The 24143-nt window shown below is 45.1% G+C and overlaps 1 protein-coding gene across 1 annotated transcript; it reads left to right on the top strand.

The window, feature by feature from the left end:
* Positions 1-11129: 11129 nt before the first annotated feature.
* Positions 11130-23700, top strand: LOC139266016 (eukaryotic translation initiation factor 5A-1-like). The gene is made up of 5 exons (XM_070883770.1): positions 11130-11152; positions 13164-13352; positions 16903-17007; positions 19396-19527; positions 20598-23700. Exons 2-5 carry the CDS (start codon positions 13188-13190, stop codon positions 20661-20663), a joined length of 468 nt encoding a protein of 155 aa, XP_070739871.1. The 5' UTR covers positions 11130-11152; positions 13164-13187; the 3' UTR covers positions 20664-23700.
* Positions 23701-24143: the final 443 nt, after the last annotated feature.

The raw sequence follows: 24143 nt of genomic DNA, 5'->3' as shown, positions 1-24143 counted from the left end.
ATAGTAAGGTATTAGGTGGGGTCCAACTAAGAGAGAATACAGGATGGTCTAATATGGGTTCACTGTGTATGTATGTGAACGCACGAAGTGCAGTAAACAAGGTCGGTGAGCTGCAGGCACAAATAGCCACATGGGAATATGATGTTGTGGCAATAACAGAGGCCCAGCTCAAAAAAGAGCAAGATTGGGTATTAAATATTCCTGGTTATGAGGTGTTCGGGAAAGATAGGAGATGGTGTAGCAGTATTGGTTAAGGAGAATGTTACAGTGCTGGAGAGGGAGGATGTCCTGGAAGTATCAAAGAGAGAATCTATACGGCTAGAGTTAAGAAATAATAGAGGTGCTATTACACTACTAGAGGGTGAAATTCCCCAGCGCCCCGATTGGGGGCAGTGAACAATTTGGGGCAGGACTTCCTGCGTCCGTCGCGGAAGTCCTGCCCCAGCCACGAAATTGCGATTACTGCCCCTCACATGAAGTGAAGCGCAATCTCGCGCACTCCACTTCCTGTTGGGGCGGGTTCCAGGGCGTAACCCTGGCACATTCTTCAGCGTTAAAGGGGAGAGCCGCTGCGCAATCTGCTGGGCTTCTGAAGGCCTCCACTGGGCCACCAGGGCGGCGTGGTGCCGAGGCCTCAGGCCGGCACCCAAACGCATTGCCGGGCTACACGACGGTGGCCCGGACCACACCAAAGAAAGACAGAAGGGGCGGACCAGCGAGTCTGCCGGAAATAAAAATGGTGGCGCGCGTTGTTCCCGAACTCCCCTTTAACTTCTGTCCCACGCGCGGATGTCGGCCTGGTTCGTGATGCGCGAGGCTGGCGTCAGCATCGCTTGTAGTGGCCAATTTCCACTGGAGTGCTAAATGGCTCCGGTGGCAGCGCCCTCGCTAACTCCCGCATAATTTTGTGGGAAACAGTAACGCCTTGCACCCCCCCGGGCGGAAAGTGTTTCGCACCCCATTAGCGCCCCCGCCCCGCTAATGCGAGTCGCAAAACAGTGCAATCTCGGCCCTGAGGTGCATTCCATAGACCACCAAATAGTGGGAAAGATATGGAGGAGCAGATTTGCAGAGAAATTACAGAGAGGTGCAAGAACTATAGAGTAGTGATAATGGGGGACTTCAATTACCCTAATATAGACTGGGACAGGAACCATGTAAAGGGCAGAGAAGGGCAAGAATTTCTGAAGTGTGTTTAGGAGAACTTTCTTGTTCAGTATATTTCCGGCTTGACCAGGGAAGAAGCATTGCTGGATCTGGTTCTGGGGAATGAGGTGGGTCAAGTGGAGTAAGTGTCAGTAGATGAACATTTAGGGAACACTGCTCATAGTATCATAAGGTTTAGATTAACTATGGAAATGAACATGAAGCAATCTAGAGTTAAAATGTTTAACTGGGGGAAGGTCCATTTCAGTGGGATGAGAACGGATCTGGCCCGGGTAAATTGGAATCAAAGATTGGCAGGCAAAACTGTAATTAAAGAGGAACTAGTTTGGGTACAGTTACGGTACATTCCCACTAGGGGGAAAGGTAGGGCCACTAAAGTCAGGGCTCCCTGGATGACAAAACAGATAGAGAGTAAGATGAAGCAGAAAAAGAGGGCGTATGACAGATGTCAGGTTGCAAATACATCTGAGAATCAGGCTATATATAGAAAGGTCAGAGGGGAAGTGAAAAAGTAAATAGAGGCAAAGAAAGGGTATGAGAATAGAATGGCAGCCAACATAAAAGGTAATCCAAAAATCTTGTACAGGCATATAAATAGTAAAAGGGTAGTAAGAGGAGGGGTGGGGCTGATTAGGGACCAAAAAGGAGACCTACACATGGAGGCAAAGGGTATGGCTGAGGTACTAAATGAGTACTTTGCATCTGTCTTCACCAAGGAAGAGGACATAGTGAAGGAGAAGGTAGGGGGTCGCTTGGTAGGATAAAAATTGAAAAAGAAGGATTAGAAAGGCTGGCTATACTTAAAGTAGATAAATCACCAGGAGCGGATGGAATGCATCCTAAGATGTTGAGGGAATGGAGGGCAGAAATCGCAGCGGTACTGGCCATAGTATTCCAATCCTCCACAGATACGGGGGTGGTGCCTGAGAACTGGAGAACTGCAAATGTTACACCATTGTTCAAAAAAGGTGCAACAAAAAACCCAGCAATTACAGACCAGTCAGTTTAACCTCGGTGGTGGGGAAGCTTTTAGAAAGTGTGATCAAGGACAAATTATCAGTCACTTGGATAGGTGTGGATTAATTAAGGAAAGCCAGCATTGATTTGTTAAATGAAAATCGTGTTTAACTAACGTGACCGAGTTTTTTGATGAGGTAACAGAGAGGGTTGATGAGGGTAATGCAGTTGATGTGGTGTACATGGATTTCCAAAAGGCGTTTGATAAAGTGCCACATAGTGACTTGGATGAAGGGACCGAGTGTAATGTAGCCAAGTTTGCTGATGATACAAAGATGGATGGGAAAGCAAATTGTGAAGAGGACACAAAAAATCTGCAAAGGGATATAGACAGGCTAAGTGAGTGGGCAAACATTTGGCAGATGGAGTATAATGTGGGAAAATATGAGGTTAGCCACTTTGGCAGAAAAAATAGAAAAGCAAATTATAATTTAAATGGAGAAAAATTGCAAAGTGCTGCAGTACAGAGAGACCTGGGGGTCCTTGTGCATGGAACACAAAAAGTTAGTATGCAGCTACAACAAGTAATCAAGAAGGCAAATGGAATATTGGCCTTTATTGCAAGGGGAATAGAGTATAAAAGCAGAGAAGTTCTGCTACAACTGTACAGGGTATTGGTGAGGCCACACCTGGAGTACTGCGTACAGTTTTGGTCTCCGTATTTAAGAAAAGATATACTTGCATTGGAGGCTGTTCAGAAAAGGTTCACTTAGTTGATTCTGGAGATGAGGGGTTGACTTATGAGGATAGGTTGAGTAGGTTGAGCGTATACTCATTGGAGTTCGGAAGAATGAGAGTTGATCTCATTGAAACATAAATAATGAGGGAGCTTGACAAGGTGGATGCAGAGAGGATATTTCCACTCATAGGGGAAACTAAAACTAGGGGACGTAGTCTTCGAATAAGGGGTCGCCCATTTAAAACTGAGATGAGAAATTTCTTCTCTCAGAGGATTGTAAATCTATGGAATTCCCTGCCTAAGAGAGCTGTGGAGGCTGGGTCATTGAATATATTTAAGGCGGAGATCGACAGATTTTTGAGCCATAAGAGAGTAAAGAATTATGGGTTGCGGGCAGGGAAGTGCAGCTGAGTCCATGATCAGATCAGCCATGATCTTATTGAATGGTGGAGCAGGCTCGAGGGGCCAAATGGCCGACTCCTGCTCCTATTTCTTTTGTTTCTTATAATATGCTTGCCAGCAAAGTTGAAGCCCATGGAATAAAAGGGACAGTGGCAGCATGGATACGAAATTGGCTAAGTGACAGGAAACAGAATGTAGTGGTGAACGGTTGTTTTTCGAACTTGAGGGAAGTGGTGTTCCCCAGGGGTTGGTATTAGGTGCACTGCTTTTCTTGATATATATTAATGACTTAGACTTGGGTGTACAGGGCACAATTTCAATATTTGCAGATGACACAAAACTTGTAAGTACAGGCTGTATAGTGAACAGTGAGAAGGATAGTAACATACTTCAAGAGATATAGACAGGCTGGTGAAATGGAAGATGAAATTTAACACTGAAAAGTGCAAAGTGGTATATTTTGGCAGGAAGAATGAGGAAAGACAATATAAACTAAAGGGTACAATCTTAAAGTGGGTGAATGAACAGAGAAACCTGGGGGTATATGTGCACAAATCGTTGAAGGTGGCAGGGTAGGTTGAGAAAGCATTTAATAAAGCATATGGGATTCCGGGCTTCATAAATAGAGGCATAGAGTACAAAAGCATCGACGCTATGATGAATCATGAAGGATCTAAGAGTAAATAGAGAGAAACAGTTCCCATTGGTGGAAGGGTTGAGAACCAGAAGACACAAATGTAAAGTGATTGACAGAAGGGCCAAAGGCGACATGAGGAAAAACCTTTTTACGCAGCGAGTGGTTAGGATTGAGAATGCACTGCCTGACAGGGTGGTGGAGGCAGATTCAATCGTGGCTTTCAAAAGGGAATTGGATATGTGCGTGAAGGGAACAAAATTGCAGGGCTACGGGGAAAGGGCGGGGGAGTGGGACTAGCTGAGGTGCTCTTCCAGAGAGCCGGCACGGACTCAACAGACAAAGTGGCCTCTTTCTGTGCTGTAACCATTCTATGATTCAGTGATACTATAAATGCAGGGGCAGGGAAAGGGGGGAGGGGAGGAAAGAACCAAAGGGAAGGTCTGTGATTGGGTGGAGGGCAGGAGAGATTAAAAAACAAAGGGTATGATGGTGCGAGGCAAGGAGATGAGAAACATTAATTCTGCCTGACCTGCTGAGTATTTCCAGCACTTTCTGTTTATATTTCAGATTTCCAGCATCTGCAGTATTTTGCTTTTGTACAAGATGTTATTGGAACAGCTAAAGAAACAAGAGGAGTCGAGAGAATTATTTTAAATCTATGCTCCCTGGTTGTCGATCCCTCTGCCAAGGGAAACAGGTCCTGTCTATCAACTCTATCCTTCCTATCCAGTCTTTATTGGTTGTGCCCCTTTAAAATGGGGACACTTGCTTGACTTTTAATTGGCAATTGCCAATATTTTAAAAGTCAGCTGCCATCAGGAGATCGGGCAGTCATTCAGTCCGACTGCCTCTCTTCTGGGGGTCCCTGGAGATGGAGCGAGCAGTGTCTACCAGTACGCTCGAGGCCTTCTGCGATCAGGGACTGGAGTGCATCATCATCTGGAAACCAAATTTTGATTTCTTAGGTTTTCCTAAATGTTTTTGGTTAGTTTGCAGGTTCAAGTGGATGTGCCTAGGGGCCACATGGTTGAATTGTATTATTTAAAAGAGTTAAGAACATAACATAAGAAATAGGAGCAGGAGTAGGCCATTTGGCCCCTCGAGTCTGCTCCGCCATTTAATAAGATCATGGCTGATCTGATCATGGACTCAGCTCCACTTCCCTGCCTGCTCCCCATAACCCTTTATTCCCTTATTGCTCAAAAATCTGTCTATCTCTGCCTTAAATATATTCAATGACCCAGCCTCCATAGCTCTCTTAGGCAGAGAATTCCACAGATTTACAACCCTCCGAGAGGAAATTTCTCCTCATCTCAGTTTTAAATGGCCGGCCCCTTATTCTGAGACATAGGCCCCTATTTTTGCCATGATTGTGCGCTGTTTTTTGGTGACCAAATGTTTTTTTGACGTGAAAGACTCACTTTTGAACTTTCGCCAATGTTTGGATGCCGGTGTCGACCATGTGCGGCAGTTTAAAACATTTTGGCGCCACCCCGAGTCAAAACAGGATCTGGCACCGTTTTTGTGGACTTAATCAATTTTGGCCGTCCACGATTTTTTTCAGCACGGCGCACATTGCCCAAATGACCCCCCCCCCCCCCCCCAAAAAAAACATACGTTAACTTTAGGAATCAGCATGGCGCACAAGAGAACAGGAGCGAGGCAATAAGAATACACAATAAAATACCTTTTTTTTCCCCACAGGGAACTCTTTTTGGAGCAAGGGAAGAAGATTTCTGGGCCGAAAGGACTGCTTTCCCCCCTCTGTAATCCTGGGCCGAAAGGACTGCTCCCCCTGCTGTAACCCTGAGCCGAAAGGACTGCTTCCCCCGCTGCAATCCTGGGCCGAAAGGACTGCTCCCCACCGGCTGGACCCGCAGCAATCCCGGACCAAATGGTGCCCCACTCTCCCTGCAAGTTGAAGTTCAGGAGCGTGAGGGCCATTTGACCCGGGTTTGCAGTGGGTCCTGCCGGGGGGGGAAGAGGTCCTTTGTGGCCCTTTCGGCAGCGGTGGGGTAGCAGTCCTTTTGAGGGAGCGGCCTTCAGTGTCTCTGGTTGCCCTGGAAAATTCAGCTTTTTGTGCATGCCCAGAGAGTTTTTAGCACAGACTTGAAGATCCGACCCCCCAGGCTAACTTCGGAGAATGCTGCGTCAAATTCAAATATTTATTTGACGAAAGTCCCGATTATTTTTTTCTGCCGCAAACGTACACAAAAAAAATACTTTAACATGTGTGGGCGTCAAAAATCCAGCAAGTGGAAAATAGGGGCTTATGTCCCCTAGTTATAGTTTCCCCTATGAGTGGAAATATCCTCTCTGCATCCACCTTGTCAAGTCCCCTCATTATCTTATATTTCAATAAGATCACCTCTCATTCTTCTGAACTCTAATGTGTACAGGCCCAACCTACTCAACCTATCTTCATAAGTCAACTCCCTCATCTCCGGAATCAACTTAGTGAACCTTCAACAGCCTGCAATGCAAGTATATCCTTCCTTAAATACAGAGACCAAAACTGTACGCAGTACTCTAGGTGTGGCCTCACCACTACCCTGTATAGTTGTAGCAGGACTTCTCTGCTTTTATACTCTATCCCCCTTGCAATAAAGGCCAACATTCCATTTGCCTTCCTGATCACTTGCTGTACCTGCATACTAACTTTTTGTGTTTCATGCACAAGGACCCCCAGGTCTCTCGTACTGCAGCACTTTGCAATTTTTCTCCATTTAAATTATAATTTGCTTTTCTATTTTTTCTGCCAAAGTGGATAACCTCATATTTTCCCATATTATACTCCATCTGCCAAAGTTTTGCCCACTCACGTAGCTTGTCTATATCCCTTTGCAGATTTTTTGTGTCCTCCTCACAATTTGCTTTCCCACCCATTTTTGTATCATCAGCAAACTAGGCTACATTACACTGGTCCCTTCATCCAAGTCATTAATACAGACTGTAAATAGTTGATGCCCCAGCACCAATCCCTGCAATACCCCACTAATTACTGTATGACCCGTTTATCCCGACTCTTTGTTTTCTGTAAGTTAGCCAATCCGCTATCTATGCTAATATATTACTCCAACCCCGTGAACTTTTATCTTGTCCAGTAACCTTTTATGTGGCATCTTATCGAATGCCTTCTGGAAATCCAAATACACCACATCCACTGGTTCCCCCTTATCCACCCTGCTCGTTACATCCTCAAATAACTCCAGCAAATTTGTCAAACACGATTTCCCTTTCATAAAACCACGCTGACTCTGCTTGACTGAATTATGCCTTTCCAAATGTCCTGCTGCTGCTTCCTTAATAATGGACTCGAGCATTTTCCCAACAACAGATGTTACACTAACCGGTCTATAGTTTCCTACTTTCTGTCTCCCTCCTTTTTTTAAATAGGAACGTTACATTTGCGGTTTTCCAATCCGCTGGGACCTCCCCAGAATCCAGGGAATTTTGGTAGATTACAACCAATGCATCCACTATCGCTGCAGCCACTTCCTTTAAGACCCTAGGATGTAAGCCATCAGGTCCAGGGGACTTGTCTGCCTTTAGTCCCATTATTTTACCGAGTACTACTTCTTAGTGATTGTATTAAGCTCCTCCCTCCCTATAGCCACTTGATTATCCACTATTAGGATGTTTTTAGTGTCTTCTACCATGAAGACCGATACAAAATATTTGTTCAAAGTCTCTGCCAGTATTCTGTTCCCCATTATTAATTCCCCAGTCTCATCCTCCAGAGGACCAACATTTACTTTAGCCACTCTTTTCCTTTTTATGTACCTGTAGAAACACTTACTATCAGTTTTAATATTTCGTACTAGTTTACTTTCATAATCTATTCTTTGCTGGCTTTTAAGTTTCCCAATCCTCTGGCCTCGCACTAGTCTTGGCCACATTGTATGCCCTTGTTTTCAATTTGATACCATATCTTGTTTCCTTAGTTAGCCATGGATGGTTATCCCTTCTCTTAGTCTTTCCTTCTCATTGGGATATATTTTTGGTGAGAGTTATGAAATATCTCCTTAAATGTTTGCCACTGCTCATCAATCGTCCCACACTTTAATATATTTTCCCAGTCCACTTTAGCCCACTCTGTCTTCATACCTTTGCAGTCTCCTATATTTAAGCTTAGGACACTGGTTTGAGATCCAACTTTCTCAACCTCCAACTGAATTTGAAATTCAACCATGTCCGTGATGCACTTTGGGAGGGCTAATAAGGAAAGGTATACACATTAAGCGGTAGGCCACTTAATAGTGTAGATGAACAAAGGGACCTTGGAGTGCTTGTCCACAGATCCCTGAAATTAGCAGGCCATGTGGATAAGGTGGTTAAGAAGGCATACGGAATGCTTGCCTTTATTGGCTGAGGCATAGAATATAAGAGCAGGGAGGTTATGCTTAAATTGTATAATATTTTAGTGAGGCCATAGTTGGAGTATTGCGTGCAATTCTGGTTGCCGTATTATAGGAAGGATGTGACTGCACTAGAGAGGGTGCAGAGGAGATTTATTAGGATGCTGCCTGGAATGGAGAATCTTAGTGATGAGGATAGATTGGATAGGCTGGGTTTGTTTTCATTGGAACAGACGAGGTTGAGAGGAGACCTCATTGAGGTGCACAAAATATTGAGGGGCCTGGACATCGTGGATAGTAAGGGTCTATTTCCATTGGTGGAGGGGTCTAATAGGAGGGGGCATAGTTTTAAAGTGGTTGGTGGAAGGTTTAGAGGGGATTTGAGGGGGAGGCTTCTTTATGCAGAGGGTTGTGGGGATCTGGAACTCGCTGCCTGGAAGAGTGGTGGATGCAGAAACCCTCACCACTTTTAAGAGATAGTTGGATGAGCACTTAAAGTGTAGTAACCTACAGGGTTACGGACCTCAAGCTGGTAATTGAGATTAGACTCGATGACCTTTTGTTGGACGGTGCAGATATAATGGTAAGTACTGCAGGGAATAGGATACGGCCAGGGTGATCTCCTGGATTAGTTTCGATCGCCTGAATGGGTCGGAGAGGAATTTTCCTAGATTTTTTTCTCCCTAAATTGGCCTGGGTTTTTAATCTGGTTTTTGCCTCTCCCTGGAGATCACATGGCTCCGGTTGGGGTGGAGTGTAGAATGTTTTAGTATAAGGGGTGTTGCAGTTGTGGTGAGGCAGAATTGATTGGGCTGGGTGCTCTTTGCCTTTCCGTCATTGTTCATAGGTTTATATGTAACCTTTAGGGCTGCTGACCAAGGGCCATGTGGCTCTTTGTCGGCCGGCACCGACACGATGGGCCGGAATGGCCTCCTTCTGCACTGTAAATTTCTATGTTTCTATGTTATGGTCATTCATTCCTAGAGGATCCTTTGCTAGGCGATCGTTTATTAATCCTGTCTCATTACACAATACCAGATCTAAGATAGCCTGCTCCCTGGTTGGTTCCACACATTACTATTTAAGGAAACTATCCTGGATACACTCTATGAACTCTTCCTCAAGACTACCCTGGCCAATTTGCTTTGTCCATTCAATGAAGGTTAAAATCTCCCATGATTATTGCCGTTCCTTTTTTACAAGCCTCCATTATTTCTTAATTTAATCTCCGTCCAACAGTGCAGCTACTGTTAGGGGGCCTGTAGACTACGCCCACCAGCGACTTTTTCCCCTTATTATTCAACATCTTGATCTTCTGAGCCAATATCGTTTCTCACTAACGCACTGATCTCATCCTTTATTAACAGAGCTACCCCACCTCCTTTTCCTTACTGTCTGTCCTTCCGAATGGTCAAATACCCCAGAATATTTAGTTCCCAGCCTTGGTCACCTTGCAACCATGTCTCTGTAATGGTTATCAGATCATACCCATTTGTATCTATTTGTGCCATGAAATCATCTATCTTGTTACGACTGCTGCGTGCATTCAGATAAAGAGCTTTCAAATTTGTCTTTTTTACCATTTTTTCCTGCTTTGACCCCACTTTCCGATTCACTTTTACGTTTATACATTCTGTCCCTGCCTGTCACGCTCTTGTTTTCGTTTTAATTTCCCCCAGTGCTACCCTGCTGTATTGCCTTCTCCTTATTCTTTGACTTTTTAAATTTTTGCTCACCTGAGCCCTCCTCCCCTCCCTCCTATCCCTCTCACTAATTAGTTGCGGGCTAGAAGCTGATTAAGCCGTTGTAGATCATTTGACTCTCCAAAGGTACTCGTTTGGAAAAAGCACAGCGCTCGAGCACAGAGCTGGGAGATTTGCAAACGGTGTCATTCTCAGCATTGCTGGCGAAGGAGAGGGTGAAGCCTGCTACTACTACTACTACTGCTACAGAGGTGCCTGGAGTGAGAACAAAAGGGAGCATTCAATCACTACCTCTCTTACTTGTTGAGTTTGATTGCTCTCCATTTTGGGAGAGGGAGAGAGAGAGAGAAAAGAAGCTGCCATCAGGAGATCGGGCAGTCATTCAGCCCGACTGCCTCTCTTCAGTGGTTACGTTCGCGTCCGGGTGACCCTGGAAATGGAGCGAGCGGTGGTCCACCGGTACGCTTGAGGCCCTCCGTGACCGGTGGCCACCGGAGGGACTGGAGTGCATTATCATCATCATCATCATCTCCCCCCCCCCTGGAAACCAAATTTCGATTTGATTTGTTAGTTTTTCTTAAACGTTCTTGGCAAGTTAGCAGGTTCTAATGGCTGTGCCCCCTTTAACAAGTGGGGCACATGGTTTCCATTTGTATCATTTAAAAGTTAGAAGCTGATTAAGCAGTTGTAAATTGTTTGACTATCAAAACGCAGAAGCTGACTGCGCAGTTTTCGATCGTTCCACTCTCACAACGTATATATTAGGGACCCGTTTTCAAAAAGCACAGAAGCTGATTAAGTAGCTATAGATTGGGTCACATTCAAAACGTGTGTGTGTATATATGCAGGCACTGGTTTGCAAAAATTGCACAGAAGCTGATTCAGCAGCTATGCATTGTTTCACTCTCAAGGCGTATCTGTCAGGCCAGGCCACCGGTCTGCAAAGCACCTTCCAACGTGCTGACGTCGGCACGCTGGGAGGAGGAGCGAAAGAGAGAGAGAGAGAGAGAGAGCGAGGGGGCTGGGCTATTGGTGATTAACAGGACCCCTCCCCTCCCCGGGCCCGGCTGGCGCAGTGTTAATAGCCACGCATGCGCAGCGAGGCCTTCTTTTCCCGACCGTTGGATGGTGAGGCGGGCGGGTGGCGGTGGCAGCGCGCGCGGGGCGATTGGAAGGCTAACGGTGGCGGGTAGGCCGCGGGCCTGGGCGAGAGGGCGCTATTTACCCCCAGCCCTGACTCTTCGCGCGCGCGCTCTCTCTCTCTCTCTCTGTGAGGCGAAGGCTCGGGGGGAGCTGCTCCTGAGGAATTATGTTTTTAAATGTGTGTTTTAAAGAGGCGGGAGCGGGCCTACAGGGCGGGGAGGCCTCATCCCTCGCTCTTTACCTCAGAAACGGGGGGGGGGATTTTTCTTTCGACGGTTGCCGCTTTCTCCCCCGGCCTTTCCCTCCGTACTGTGCTGAGAGGAGGGGTGGGGGGGGGCAAACGCAGGCCGAGGGCCCGCGGCGCGGAGGCTGAGGTAACACTCGGCGAGCGCCGCCCTGCCCTTTGTTTCGCTGAGGGGAGGGGAGGGGGGAAAGGCGGCTGGTCTCGGGGCCTTTCTTTGGCCGAGAGGGGGGAGGGAAGGGAAGAGGAGCGGCTCGGTTTCTCAGCATCTTGTGTGTGTATATGTGTGTGTTTTTCTCGCTCCCTTACCGGGCAGCCGGTTCCTCGCCGCCTTGTGCCGTTTAGGCCGCGGGCGCCATGCCGGCGTGATGGGGCAAATCAGCGCCAGCGCTTCCGGGTCAGGGGTCACCTTCCCCCATGGCCGCTTTATAGCAAAACGTGTCTTCATTGTACAATGTGTGCGATGATCTAGCTGGCGTATTGGCGTAGATAGCTTCGCCGGGTAACATTCTGGTCGCCGTATTAGATCTACAGGCACTGCAGAGGATGGAAATAAGATTTGCTAGCATCGTCTCAGAATTAGGGGTCGCCCTTTTAAAACTGTGATGAGAAGGAATTTCTTCTGAGGGCTGTAAATCTGTGGCATTCTCTGCCCCAGAGAGCTGTGGAGGCTGGGTTATTGAATATATTTAAGGTGGCGATAGATTTTTGAATGCTGAGAGTGAAGGGTTATGGGGAGTGGGCAGGGAAGTGGAGCTGAGTCCATGATCAGATCAGCCATGAAATGGTGGAGCAGGCTCGAGGGGTCAAATAGCCTATTCCTGCTCCAATTTGTTGTGAGAGCCTAAAATCATCAGGAAAGGATGTACAGGCTGAATCATAGACATTTACAGCGAGGAAGAGAGGCCATTTCAGTAGAAGGGGAGTGAATGAGCTGCCCATTCTGTAAGGTGTCCTCTACACCCTGGTCTTGACTAGCCAGGTCCACTGTGGATACAAAAAGCTGCATTTGGTCCCCTGGGCTCCCCTATGTTTTAATAAATGCATCAGCAAAAAATGTGTTAAATTGCCACTGATGGCAAATGTTAAAATCTAAAATGGCTCTGGGAATGAATCCTGAATATTGCAATCTGTTTGGGGTGAGGGGAGTAATTTAATGAGGGTTTATTGTCTTTTATTTAATCAGGGAACCGTGGAAGTTTGAAGAATACTGCCTTTAACTTGCTTTTAAGGGGTTTTATACGAGTGGATGATGCCTGTTTCCATTGGCAGAAGATTTAGTAACCGGAGGGCATGGATTTAAGATTTTTTTGAAAGGGAATTGGATAATACTTGAAGGAAAAATTGCAGGGCTGTGGGGAAAGAGAAGGGGGAGTGGGACTAATTTGATGACTCTTTCAAAGATGGTATTGAATGGCCTCCCTCTCCTGTATCGTTCTATAAATTCCCCAGCCCCCACATTTCCATATGCTTTTACAATGCTTTGCACTTTTGCTGCAGTTGATGCGTATAGATCTCCACTAGTCGCAGCAAGCGAATGCATCATTGGGTGTGGTATTGAGCCACACGGGACTATTGGGGACTTTGCAATTGGCCTCTGGTGAAAAACAAGAAATTCAGACGGGGTTCTTGTTTTTAAACCGGCAGCAATTGTGTTGTATTATTCAATAAAAATCAGAGTCCTGAATTACCAGTAACTAGTCTGGATTTTTTTTCTTGATACGAGTTTTTAACAGTTTAGTTGGGAGCTACATGGAGTGTAAATTTGTTTGGATTTTTGCCAATGTTGCCTGACGTGTGATTTGCCTCTCTTCAGTGTCTCCACTAAAACACAAGAACCATGGATGACAATCTAGATTTCAACACCGGAGACGCTGGGGCATCTGCCACTTTTCCGACACAGTGCTCTTCTCTGCGCAAGAACGGATATGTGGTTCTGAAAGGGCGCCCCTGCAAGATTGTTGAAATGTCAACATCCAAGACTGGCAAGCATGGGCATGCCAAGGTCTGTAATCAACATTGATGTCCTTAATGGTCAAATCTGTGTGCTACTTGGCAGAATTTGAATGTACAATGTTTTGTTGATTTCCTCTTCATCTAGCCTCCCCTCCTTTTTTGGGAGCGTGAACACTTTACTCGGGTCCAGTTCCGTGGTACTGCTCTCAAATGGTCTTTTAGAGTCGAAGCAAATTAGTGGGTCGACGGGCTATTTAACTGTGGAGGAACATAACTTCTTTCACAAACGTACTTTGAGTACAGGGAGGTCTTTGGATAGCGGTCAATAATGGCCTTTCTGGCCTGGAGAGTTCAGGCCAATTGTAGAGCTGGGCTGCATGACTCACTGGTTAGACATGTTGACCCATCAGGGTAGGATTTTGGTTGTGTTTTTATTCTCTCTATCTCCAAATGTCTACCATTTAAAAAATTTACTCAAATCTCAAAACCTGAGATCTTTCATAGTTCAGGCATATTTTAAATGGCTTGAAGGGCTTAATCACTGCATTTTGGTGAGTGTTTTGATCACAAAGTATTGAGATGTTTGCTTTTATTTATTCATTCACAGGAGGTAGGCATTAATGGCAAGGCCATCATTTATTGCCCCTCCCTAATTGCCCTTGAGAAGGTGGTGAGCCACCATTTCAGAGGGAAGTTAAGAGTCAACCACATTGGTGTGGTTCTTGGGTCACATATCAACCAGACTGGGTAAGGACAGGCAGATTTTCTTCCCTAAAGGAGATTCTTGAACCAGATGGGTTTTTATGACAATCCGGTAGTTTCATGGTCACCATTACTGTTGCTAGCTTTTTTAAATTTCAGATTTATTTAATTATTCCCCAGCTGCCATGATGGGACTTGAGCTCGTGTCTCGGGATCATTAATCCAGGCCTCTGGATTACTAGTCCAGTAACATGCCTGATTGATCAGGAAGGAGTTTAATGGACAACAATGGTGGGGTGTTTGGGGATTTAGGAGTTGCAAAATGGAACTTTAAAGGCATTTGATCTAGATTTGGATGGTCGCGCTTCACTTGAAGTGGGTTTCACAATCAGTTCTGCCAAATTTTTTTTTTCCATTTTCTAGGTGTGGGTGTTGCAGGCGAGCCTGCACTTACTGCCCCATCCCCAGTAGTCCTGAGAAGCTAGTTGGCCGCCTTGAACTGCTGGTGGTGGTTTGATATGACCGAGTGGCTCGCTAGGCCACTTCAGGGCGTTTAAGTGTCGCATTGGTGTGGGACTGGAGTCACATATAGGTCCAGACCGGTTAAATATGGTGCATTCCCTTCCCTAAAGGACGTTAGTGGACTAGTTGCGGGTTTTATTTCAGATTTTTTAAAATTAGGTTAGATTTTAACTCCCAATCTCTGGACTAAATAAATCAGAGAACATGAGTGACTGTTCATGGCACTGCGTCAGCACTTGAGTAGCAGCGCTAAATTTTAGACCTTGCTAAGATCTCAGCCATTGTTTTGTTGGGGTGATGTGTATTCTAAATTGCATTTTGTGATTCTATCAGTTTGTAATGAGGCTTCTTGCTTAGGGTGTCTGTCAGGCTTAACATTTTAATTTAGAGCAGAATTAATATTGAGTAACTTGAAGCTTGCCGTACTGAACATAAGAAATAGGAACAAGAGTAGACCATACAGCCTCTTGAGCCTGTTCTGCCATTCAATAAGATGGTTGATCTGATCATGGACTCAGCTCCACTTCCTCGCCCACTCCCAATAACCCCTTATCGCTCAAGAAACTGTCTCTTTCTGCCTTAAATTTATTCAATGTCCCAGCTTCCACAGCTCTCCGAGGCAGCAAATTCCACAGATTTACAACCTCTTCAGAGAATAAATTCCTCCTCCATCTCTGTTTTAAATGGGCGGTCCCTTATTCTAAGATCATGCCCTCTAGTTCTAGTCATCCCCCATCAGTGGAAACATCCTCTCTGCATCCACCTTGTCAAGCCCCCTCATAATCTTGTATGTTTCGATAAGATCACCTCTCATTCTTCTGAACTCCAATGAGTAGAGTCCCAACCTACTCAACCTTTCCTCATAAGTCAACCCCCTCATCCCCGGAATCAACCTAGTGAACCTTCTCTGAAGTAGGTGATGCAGTTAAAAATCCTGGCGATTTTCTTCAGGTTGATTATTCAGTGATTTGTATAACCTGTGTTTACTGTATTGGCTGTGTGTTTTAAGAACACATGACCTGAGTGATACAGAGGGAGAGACACTGCGCGTTCACATTTAGGCCGGGTTTATAGGGTAATTGCTGCTGCTTGTGACTTTGACCAGTCTTGATCTCGTCGTTACTGGCATTGGACCTACAGCATAAATTTGCAAGCTATGTAGGTGGCTAGTGTTGGAATTGGAAAATGTTGCACTGCATGCAGTACAGGATACATTTTTACGGTAGGGGCATTTAGGAGGAAACTGCATCTGACTGCACATTTGGTACTTGGTGTGGCTACTGTGTCTAAAGTAGAAAATATTCCCATTCTCAACATTAATTTCCTTCATGGGCTCAAAAATTCTCAAGTGGAGTCATTTTTTTAATGCATCGAATGAGAGAAACTTTATGCCGTTACTGTGCATAATCTGTTGTCTTAATGGATGATCTCAAAATTCCACTAGCTTAATTTGACAATGCATAATGTTACCAAGATGTTGGCTATTAAATGTGCGTCTTCGCATTCAGTTAGTTCAAGTGACATGGCCTGCAATCTGGAACAAATTAAGTTGCGGAACCTGTTTGAACTTTTCTAAACCCATTTATGAGATGTTCAGTAATTTCATATTACACACATACTTGCACAGTTCGCAGTATTTTGGGGGTTTCAAACGTGTGGCACCATCTGCACTTAAGCATTCAGACAAAGTGCACCTAGTGGTGATCTGAAGGAGCTGGAACTGGCTCTCTGTCCCAGGTGAGCCCTGTATGTAGAACCCACCCAAATGTATCCTCTTCAAAATAAGAGTCTCTGGTGAGCAGATACTGTGTGACATGACATCCCTATTCGGCAAATGTCCTTAAGATTCTTGCTAACTTGCAGAATTATATGGTTCTTTGTCGAGCATTCCTTTTTGACTTGTCCTTTGTTATAATTTGGGCAGAATTTTGAAGCGCAGGCAAGTAGGCCAGGGCTAGTGCTCGTTGGAGCTTAGTTGCATAACAGTGCATTGGCAGCATGGTGCATTGGCCCTTGCAGGCGTATGATGCAGGATAACTGTTCTGTAGAATGCCCTGATTAGATTTGAAGCCTAATACAGCATGGTTGTCACTGAGGATTCTGTAACGTTTGTAAAATTATACCCTACAGTACAATTATAGATTTTGTCCTTCCAAAATTGGCTTGCATCTGGAGAGCGCTGTATAAACATAAAGTATTGGTGCAGGGAGCCATTTTGTTTACTTAGTACGAGCAATGCATAAGAAAAGCATGGTACATTGATTATTTTTTCCTACAGCTTGTTGGTCCTAATGTACTAAATGCGCCTAGTAACAAATGCGGCTAGTATAGAATTGAATGCTGCATGGTATATTTACTATTGTATGTCTTCTCAGGTTCATATGGTTGGCCTTGATATATTCACTGCAAAGAAGTATGAAGATATTTGCCCCTCCACCCACAATGTGGATGTTCCCAACGTCAAGAGAAACGATTATCAGGTGAGCTCCGGTAACTATTTGAAAGGTTAAGGGGTCCACAAGATGCTGTCTGGTCGTACTTCTGCCTTTGGAACCATGTCCAAATGCTCTTGCGTTTATCTGTTTTAATTTTAGTGTAAAAAAACTTGATAACATTAAAATTGGTGTGAAGTTAGGACTTGGTAATTAAATTTTAAACATGTGTGGGGGAGAACTGGGTCAGCTGCTTGCGCAAGTACAAGTTTGGGGCTAGACTGAAATTGTCTGCTCTGTCTGGCTTGTGTCCAGTTTGTGGTGACTTGTGCCTGTTTTTCACACGCAAAATTCTTAACTGCTGATTTGGCCTGGCTGGAAAGGGCTCCTGAGGGTGGGGGGAGGGGGTGGATTTTAGGATTTATTCGGTATCATGGAAAATGTAAATGTAAGGTTTCACAGTAAAACCAGTTGGCCAATTTGAAGTAGAGTGGGAACAGCTGGCTAAGCAATGGGCAAAATCTATACTTAAATTGTTTTTTAAAAATCTGCATTCCTGTGACATTGATATGGTGACAGATGACTTTGCAGCAACTGAAAAGGCAGTCAATTACAGAAAAGTAGCTGTATTTAAGTGGTTAGTTAATTTTGTGACAATACGGAGAAGCACCCTATCCATCCCTAATTCATGAAAACTGGATTTATTTGGGGGGAGGGAGGAGGTCCATTAAATGAAGCATGGGCGTAGAATACAAAAGCAAAGATGACCCATTTGTACATGGTTAAGCTACAGTGTGCAGTTTTGAGTTCCCCCTTATGAAGTAGTGTACATTCAACAGGTGATGCCAAGGATGAGAAACTAACTGGTGCATCTCCAGATAGTCGGAACAACGCAAACTTTCCTCGGGTGCTTTATAGTGTAGGTGTAGGTGTGGGGAATCCAGAGCTTGTGAAACTCTATCTAAGGGTAGAAGTATGCAGCTGTTTCCAATAGCGTGTAAAGAGTATGACATTTTGTAGCAAATGTAATAATAGATGTGAAATTCTGCAATTGTTTATATTGGGACAGAGAAGGCTTAAGAGGAGATTTGAGGTATAAAAGGAAAGTTTTCCGGTGCTTTTCCCTCTTCGCTCCATTATGGAAATGTTAAGAGCATGAAATGCTTTGCCGTGGTAATAATTGAGGCAGAGGATATTGCATCTTTTTAACAGAAGAGTAAACTGATGCACTTGAACCAGTGGAGGGTCTAGAGGGAGAGATGGCTGTAAACTGCCACGGTACGGTAGGACTGCAGAGACTGGAGTGCAGTCAAACCTACCCAGGGAGGCAGTGCAAGTGGAGAATGTTACAAATGTTAAGAGGATAGTGGTTACAGTTTTGACAGAGATGGGTCTGACTGAGAACACTGATCAGATTGATCCTTTCCAGTTCTGTATAAATCCTGAGTTTTCAAAGATTGGGACTTGCTTTTTGTTTGTCTGTCTAGCGATTGTTTTGTAGGAAGCAGTGGTTTTGTTGGAGCTTGCTTATGAGTTGGGATGAAATTGGCCAATTTTTTCCCTTGGGCTTTTTGCCTCCTTCAGCAGTCAGTATTATCTGTGCTTTGGGAGTTGCACTACCTTATGAATGGGGACGTCATCATTATAGGCAATCCCTCGAAGCGAGGATGACTTCCACACCAAAAAGGGATGAGTTCACAGGTGTTTCAATGAAGGACCTAATATTCCAGATCCCGAACTACATCATGAAGGGTGGAAGATGCCTATGCTTGGATTTTTTTTTAACGTGTGGTCACCGTTGCACACCAGCCACCACACGGGCTTGACGGAGCTAGGTCTTGGTCCAGTGGCAAGAGTTACCCAAGACTAACTGGAGACCAGCTCTGCTACACAGACCGAGCGTGCGCACACATCGCAGTGTGGGCTGGCTCATGCTGCCCCTGGGCCCTTGCCTCTTCTGGACCCCAGCTCCCAGCTCACGCCTCTCCTGGGCCTCAGTCACTTCCCTCTACAAACACTTGCCGCTCCTTCGCCCTTCCTTCTGTGCCTGCCCACACTGCAATCAGCGACCTGACTTCATGGCCATCGCCCTCCTGCAGCAGCACGCGCTGCTCCCTGCAGTGGCATGCCTGCACTAAGGGGCTGATGGTCTTTGTCATGTTGGTGTGTAAGATCGGGCTCTGATGTCATTTTTTTTCCCCCTTTTGACAATCAAGCAACCTGCTCACGTTTACTTAAGATTTGGAATGTGAATACCAGCTTCTTTGGGGGGTATTTCCACTGTACCCCCAGCACTGCCTCTGGGGGGGGGTGGGGGGAGAAGAGGGCGAATTAAATAAAAGTCTACTGACAATTGTCAATGATCAACCAAAAACCTTGCAGATGTTCATTTTTCTACAGTAGCTTTTAATTACTGTTTTTTTTTCCTCTCTTTAGTTGATTGGAATTACAGATGGCTACCTCTCTCTGATGATGGATAACGGTGATGTACGTGAGGATCTTAAGCTGACAGATGGTGACCTGGGAAAGGAAATACTACAGAGATATGATGCTGGGGAAGATCTTGTGGTAAGGAGAGCTGGATGTGAAATGAGGATACCTTGTTCTGTGGGCTTGTGTATGCTCCGCATTCAGCAGGGACAGCCTTGGGCCATTCTCAAATTCAGGGGCTGTGTTTGTCAAAACAATAGTGAATGCAGAGTGGGAATGAAGTCCCCATGTTCGGTCCAGTAACCGACTTTCTTCATACTGTAGTTTAAATCCAACAACCATTTGGAAGTATGGAGAGGAGACTAATTTAGGGCTCCTGATTGCTGGGCGTGGACAGGGTTGGGTTTGTTGAACAGCATGGTCCCTGTCAATGCTCGGTGTCCAAACTTGCATCTGAAAAATGGCCACTTCAGCTGATGCTATTTGGGAGGTGACCGATTGGTGAGGGGGCTGAGGAACCCTGACATGTACAGAGGTGGAATGGGTCAAGTTCTTGTACTCAATCTGTTGTGCAGATTAAATATTCTAATTAGGTGTGGGCCCAAACTGCCGTAAACCTACTTGTTGCAAGTCCCTGTGACCGCGTCGCTCTGAGCCAAACTCCAAGCAGGCAATCTGTCCATCACGTTCACACAAAGGCAAAGAAAAGTGATCAGGCTGATGGCTGATATTGCTCACGCAGCGTAACCCAATAGTGTGAGGTGCTCAACTATCTACTCATTTGGCAGCTTGATTAAGGCATTTTGTTTCTGCTAAAGTCAAATAGAGATGAGCAGGAGGTGGGTCCTGCTCCAAGATCGGAGTTATATTTGGTTTCCTTGGCCATGTCCAAGCCTGTTGTTGAATCTGTTCTCATCCTGTGCATTTGGATGCTTCCTGCTTGTTGAGGCAATTGTTCCTCTAACTCCTGCTTTTAATCTTGGGATTTTGACATTACCAGGTAAAGTTTGCAAACTTTATTGTGGGTCTTTTTGGTTGCTCCCAAGTGTGCATTGAGAATTTGAACATTGCAGTTACAGGAGGCTGGTAATCTCTAATGGGCTTCCTAATGAGTTATAATATGCACATGGTGCAGTGAGGGTAAAGACCAATGGAAACCTGGTCTGTGACCTGTGTTGCTGATCTTTTGTTTTCCCCCGTCTCCCTAGATCACAGTTCTGTATGCCATGAACGAAGAGGCAGCCATCGCCATCAAGCCAATGACCAAACAGTAAACGGGGATCAAGAAACCAGACCTGACCGCTTAGGCCAAAACCTTGGATCTTAATTGGGTTAATTATCGCCAAAGTAATGGCCTTCACACCATGACCTCATTTCCTTAGAATTTTTTTCCAAATGGCGCCGGACTGGACCTGAGCTTGCTGACCAGCCGTCGCTGCGGGCTGATCGGCATTGTACTAAATCACGGGTGCTGGTGCTCCCAAATAAAAGCTTGGTGATGTAAAGTTTGCCGCCGTTGGTCGTCTTTTGTTAGTAGAACCGGCCTATAGAGTGAATTCAAAAAGCCAGCTGCCCTGTGATTGGTTTGATGCCCATCCGCCTTGCTCAGTGGGCTTTCCGGCACAATACACCTAGCGGCCAAGAGCAACTAACTATTATACTCTGTTGTACTCCCGCCAACTTTTCAATTCTTTTTTGTTGGCTTCTCATGTTGTAAAACTCCGCTAATACAATGTTGACGCTTGTCCTGGGCAGGCAGGCAGGGCATTGCCAATGTTGTACAGGCATTATAAGAGTGCCGATGCAGATCTAGGGACTGGGGGTGTTATGCTGCGAAATTTCACTCGAGGCCTTTGTCACCAGACTGATGGGTGGGTGTGGGGGGGGGGGGGGGGGAGAAGATAATAAAGTTCGTTGCTTATTTCTTTTATTGTATTTATCATGCAATGGTATTAAAATGAGTGAAGCATTTCCCTGGAACTTCTTGTCTTTGTGAGGTGCATTTGATGTTGGGTTTATCAGATACAAGATGAATTGTTACCAGTGCTGTCGTGATTTTATTAAACACTTGTGCCGGGGATTTAGAGTGGGGCGGGGGTTGCTGTTTGGAGAAATGTTTTCATTGTCTGCCTGTAACTGTAATGCTCACCAATGCACTCCCTCCCACGCCAAGATGGATTAGTCCAGCAAGTTCAAACCAACACTGGGTTGTGTCTTCAAAAGAAAAAAATGCTTCTTGTGACAATGTTGCCTGTCCACACCTGAAATCCACTGGTGTTTTGCATATTTGGTCAGTGTATAATTTTAACTTGATGCATAATGGATAGTGCAGAGGTTCCTGAGAGCCTGGTTTTCTCAAAGTACACTTCCCCGCCCCACCACCTGTGAAGTGGAGGTGCTAGTGGGCTCCATCATCTTTCCTGATTTCCTACTTGTAGCCTGTTGGCTTCTGAACAATCACTGCCCTAGTGTTTTGCTTCTGCTACATGTATGCAATTTAACAAATACTGCTTCATAGTTCTAAAAATACATACTTTGTGTTGAGCACTTGGATGCTGGGCTTTCCACTTCAAACATCGTAACATAAGTGCTTCGTGGTTGGGATATATGTATAAAATAATATGGTACAGATTTGCATAGTGTAGTTTTTTGCAGTTGTGCTGCAAAATTTAAAGCTTTGTTCCAGGATGTGTGATATATTTTTAATTGCACTTCCTAATGGTGCAGACATGATATTGTTTGGCTGCAGTTGGTTGGGCTATAACTCCAGTGCTTTATGGCAAGCTGCTGGAGGGCAGTTGCTTTTAAAAATGTTTGCTGGGTAGCGGAGTGGAGTGAAACACTCCACCCTTTTCCCATGGGGACCTAGGTTCGAATCCGGCTCGGATTGGTTGCAATGAAAGTTCCCATCTGGCGCTACAAGTTGGGGCTAGTGGGGAGGAAGCCGAAAGCGACGCAACCCAGTTCCCAATGAGTAGGCTTGCAGCGTACAGTTGCCTATAGTAAATTGGCAATATTGTATGGGGGTTGGTGCGGGAAGTGGAAATGTTGCTGTAATGCAGCTTTAAACTCCCATCTGCATGTGGAATAGTGCAATGCAGAAGTAGGTCATTTGGCACATGGGCCAGTGCTGACTCATAAATCTCCACTGTCCTGCTCTTTACCCATAGCCCTGCAAATTTTTCCTTTTCATGTATATATCCAATTTCCTTTTGAACGTTACTGTTGAATGGGCTTCTGCCCCCACCCCACCCCCCTTTCGGACAGTGAATTTGAGATAACTTGGAGTAAAAAAAAAAAGTTCACCCATCTCCCTTCTGGTGCTTTTTTTGCCAATTATCTTAAATCTGTGTCCTCTGCTTACCGACCCTCCTGCCAATGGAAACCAATTCTCCCTATCTACTCTCCAAACTCCATAATTTTGAATACTTCTATAAAATCTCCCCTTAACCTTCTCTACTCTAAGGAGAACAACCCCAGCTTCTCCAGTTAGTGCTTGATTTGGGGGTGTGGGCGGGGGCGGGGATGGAAATGTTTAATTCGTTCCCCAACACAGAGGTCCCTCTCCTGTTGAGTGCAAGGTTTTGTTTTGCCAGGAGATTGTTGAGTGGTTGCTGGAGTCCTCGTGGCTCCTTGCTGCTCGGAAGTTTTGTAAATACAGTACATAATGCTTAAGCGAGCATGAATGAATGGAGTCATTCCCCATACCCTGCGGTGCATTGAGCTGGGAATAGATCCTCATTTGCTTTGAAGAAACTCTTCAGATACTTGTCTAAATCAATCAGTCGACTAAAATGCAGTTATCCAAGTTGCTATCTTGAGCTAGTTTAATGTACTCCACCAGACTCTTGACGATAGCAAGCATATATTATATGGGATAAACATGATTGCTAGGTTTTGTAATACAGTTAAAACCCACTTCACTTTACGAACCAAATTCACATGCACAGTCCAGACACCGAAACCTAACTGGGAAATGGACAACCTCAAATGGAGAGCATTCCTAATATTTCCTTCGCAGCATAAGTGCATTTCTTCAAGGTTCTTACAATTTGGTGTCGCATTGTAGTCTCTTTTTGAACTGGGTACTGGTGTTCTTACATGCTAAATTTGAGCAATAGATTGGTCAGGCTAGTAATCTTTTCCTTGGTATCTTTTTTTTTGGCAACTTGTAAGGGCTCCAAAAGTGAAAACTGTATTAAAAGCTGTTTAAACTGAATGCCTGTGATGCCATTTATAAAGGAATGATGCTAATGCCGATTTGAGTTTTGCACAAAACCTGTAAACTCCGATTAAAACTTGTTCAGATAATCTGCTGTCCTGACTAGTAAATTGTTTTTATTCTTCCAGTTCATTTCTGCAACATCTTGGTGAGGGAATACCCAGCCAGTCGCCCATGTCATAAACAACCGACTGGTTCAAGCCCACAGTCTGCTGGGTTTGCTGTTCAGCTGGGGTGACAGAAGCACTGTGGCTGCCTCCCAATGGGAGGAGGGGGTGCGGGGGAAGAGCGAGGGCGAGAACTCAGCAGGATTTTGTGCTTGTGGCTGCTATCTGTGTTCCTCTAATAAAAATGTGCCTCTGAGCACAGTTGAATTTACCAGTGATTTTCCCAATGCAGTGAAATAATCTGACACACTTTAGATGCTCATGAATCATGGAACATTATAGCACAGAAAAAGGTAATTTGGCCCATTGTGCCTGTACTGGCTCTTTGAAAGAGCTATCCAATTAGTCACACGCCTCAGCCCCGC

Source organism: Pristiophorus japonicus, chromosome 6 (assembly GCF_044704955.1).
Source record: "Pristiophorus japonicus isolate sPriJap1 chromosome 6, sPriJap1.hap1, whole genome shotgun sequence".
In the NCBI taxonomy this organism is placed as follows: Eukaryota; Metazoa; Chordata; class Chondrichthyes; family Pristiophoridae; genus Pristiophorus; species Pristiophorus japonicus.
Note: the sequence above shows the minus strand (reverse complement) of the source record. Positions and strands in the feature narration are given on the sequence as shown.

Excerpts from the sequence above, each read along its gene's own strand:
- LOC139266016 (XM_070883770.1), top strand. The coding sequence starts at position 13,188 with ATGGATGACAATCTAGATTTCAACACCGGAGACGCTGGGGCATCTGCC. Across the intron at positions 13,353-16,902 it reads GCAAGCATGGGCATGCCAAG|GTTCATATGGTTGGCCTTGA; the intron begins GTCTGTAATCAA and ends ATGTCTTCTCAG. Across the intron at positions 17,008-19,395 it reads TCAAGAGAAACGATTATCAG|TTGATTGGAATTACAGATGG; the intron begins GTGAGCTCCGGT and ends TCCTCTCTTTAG.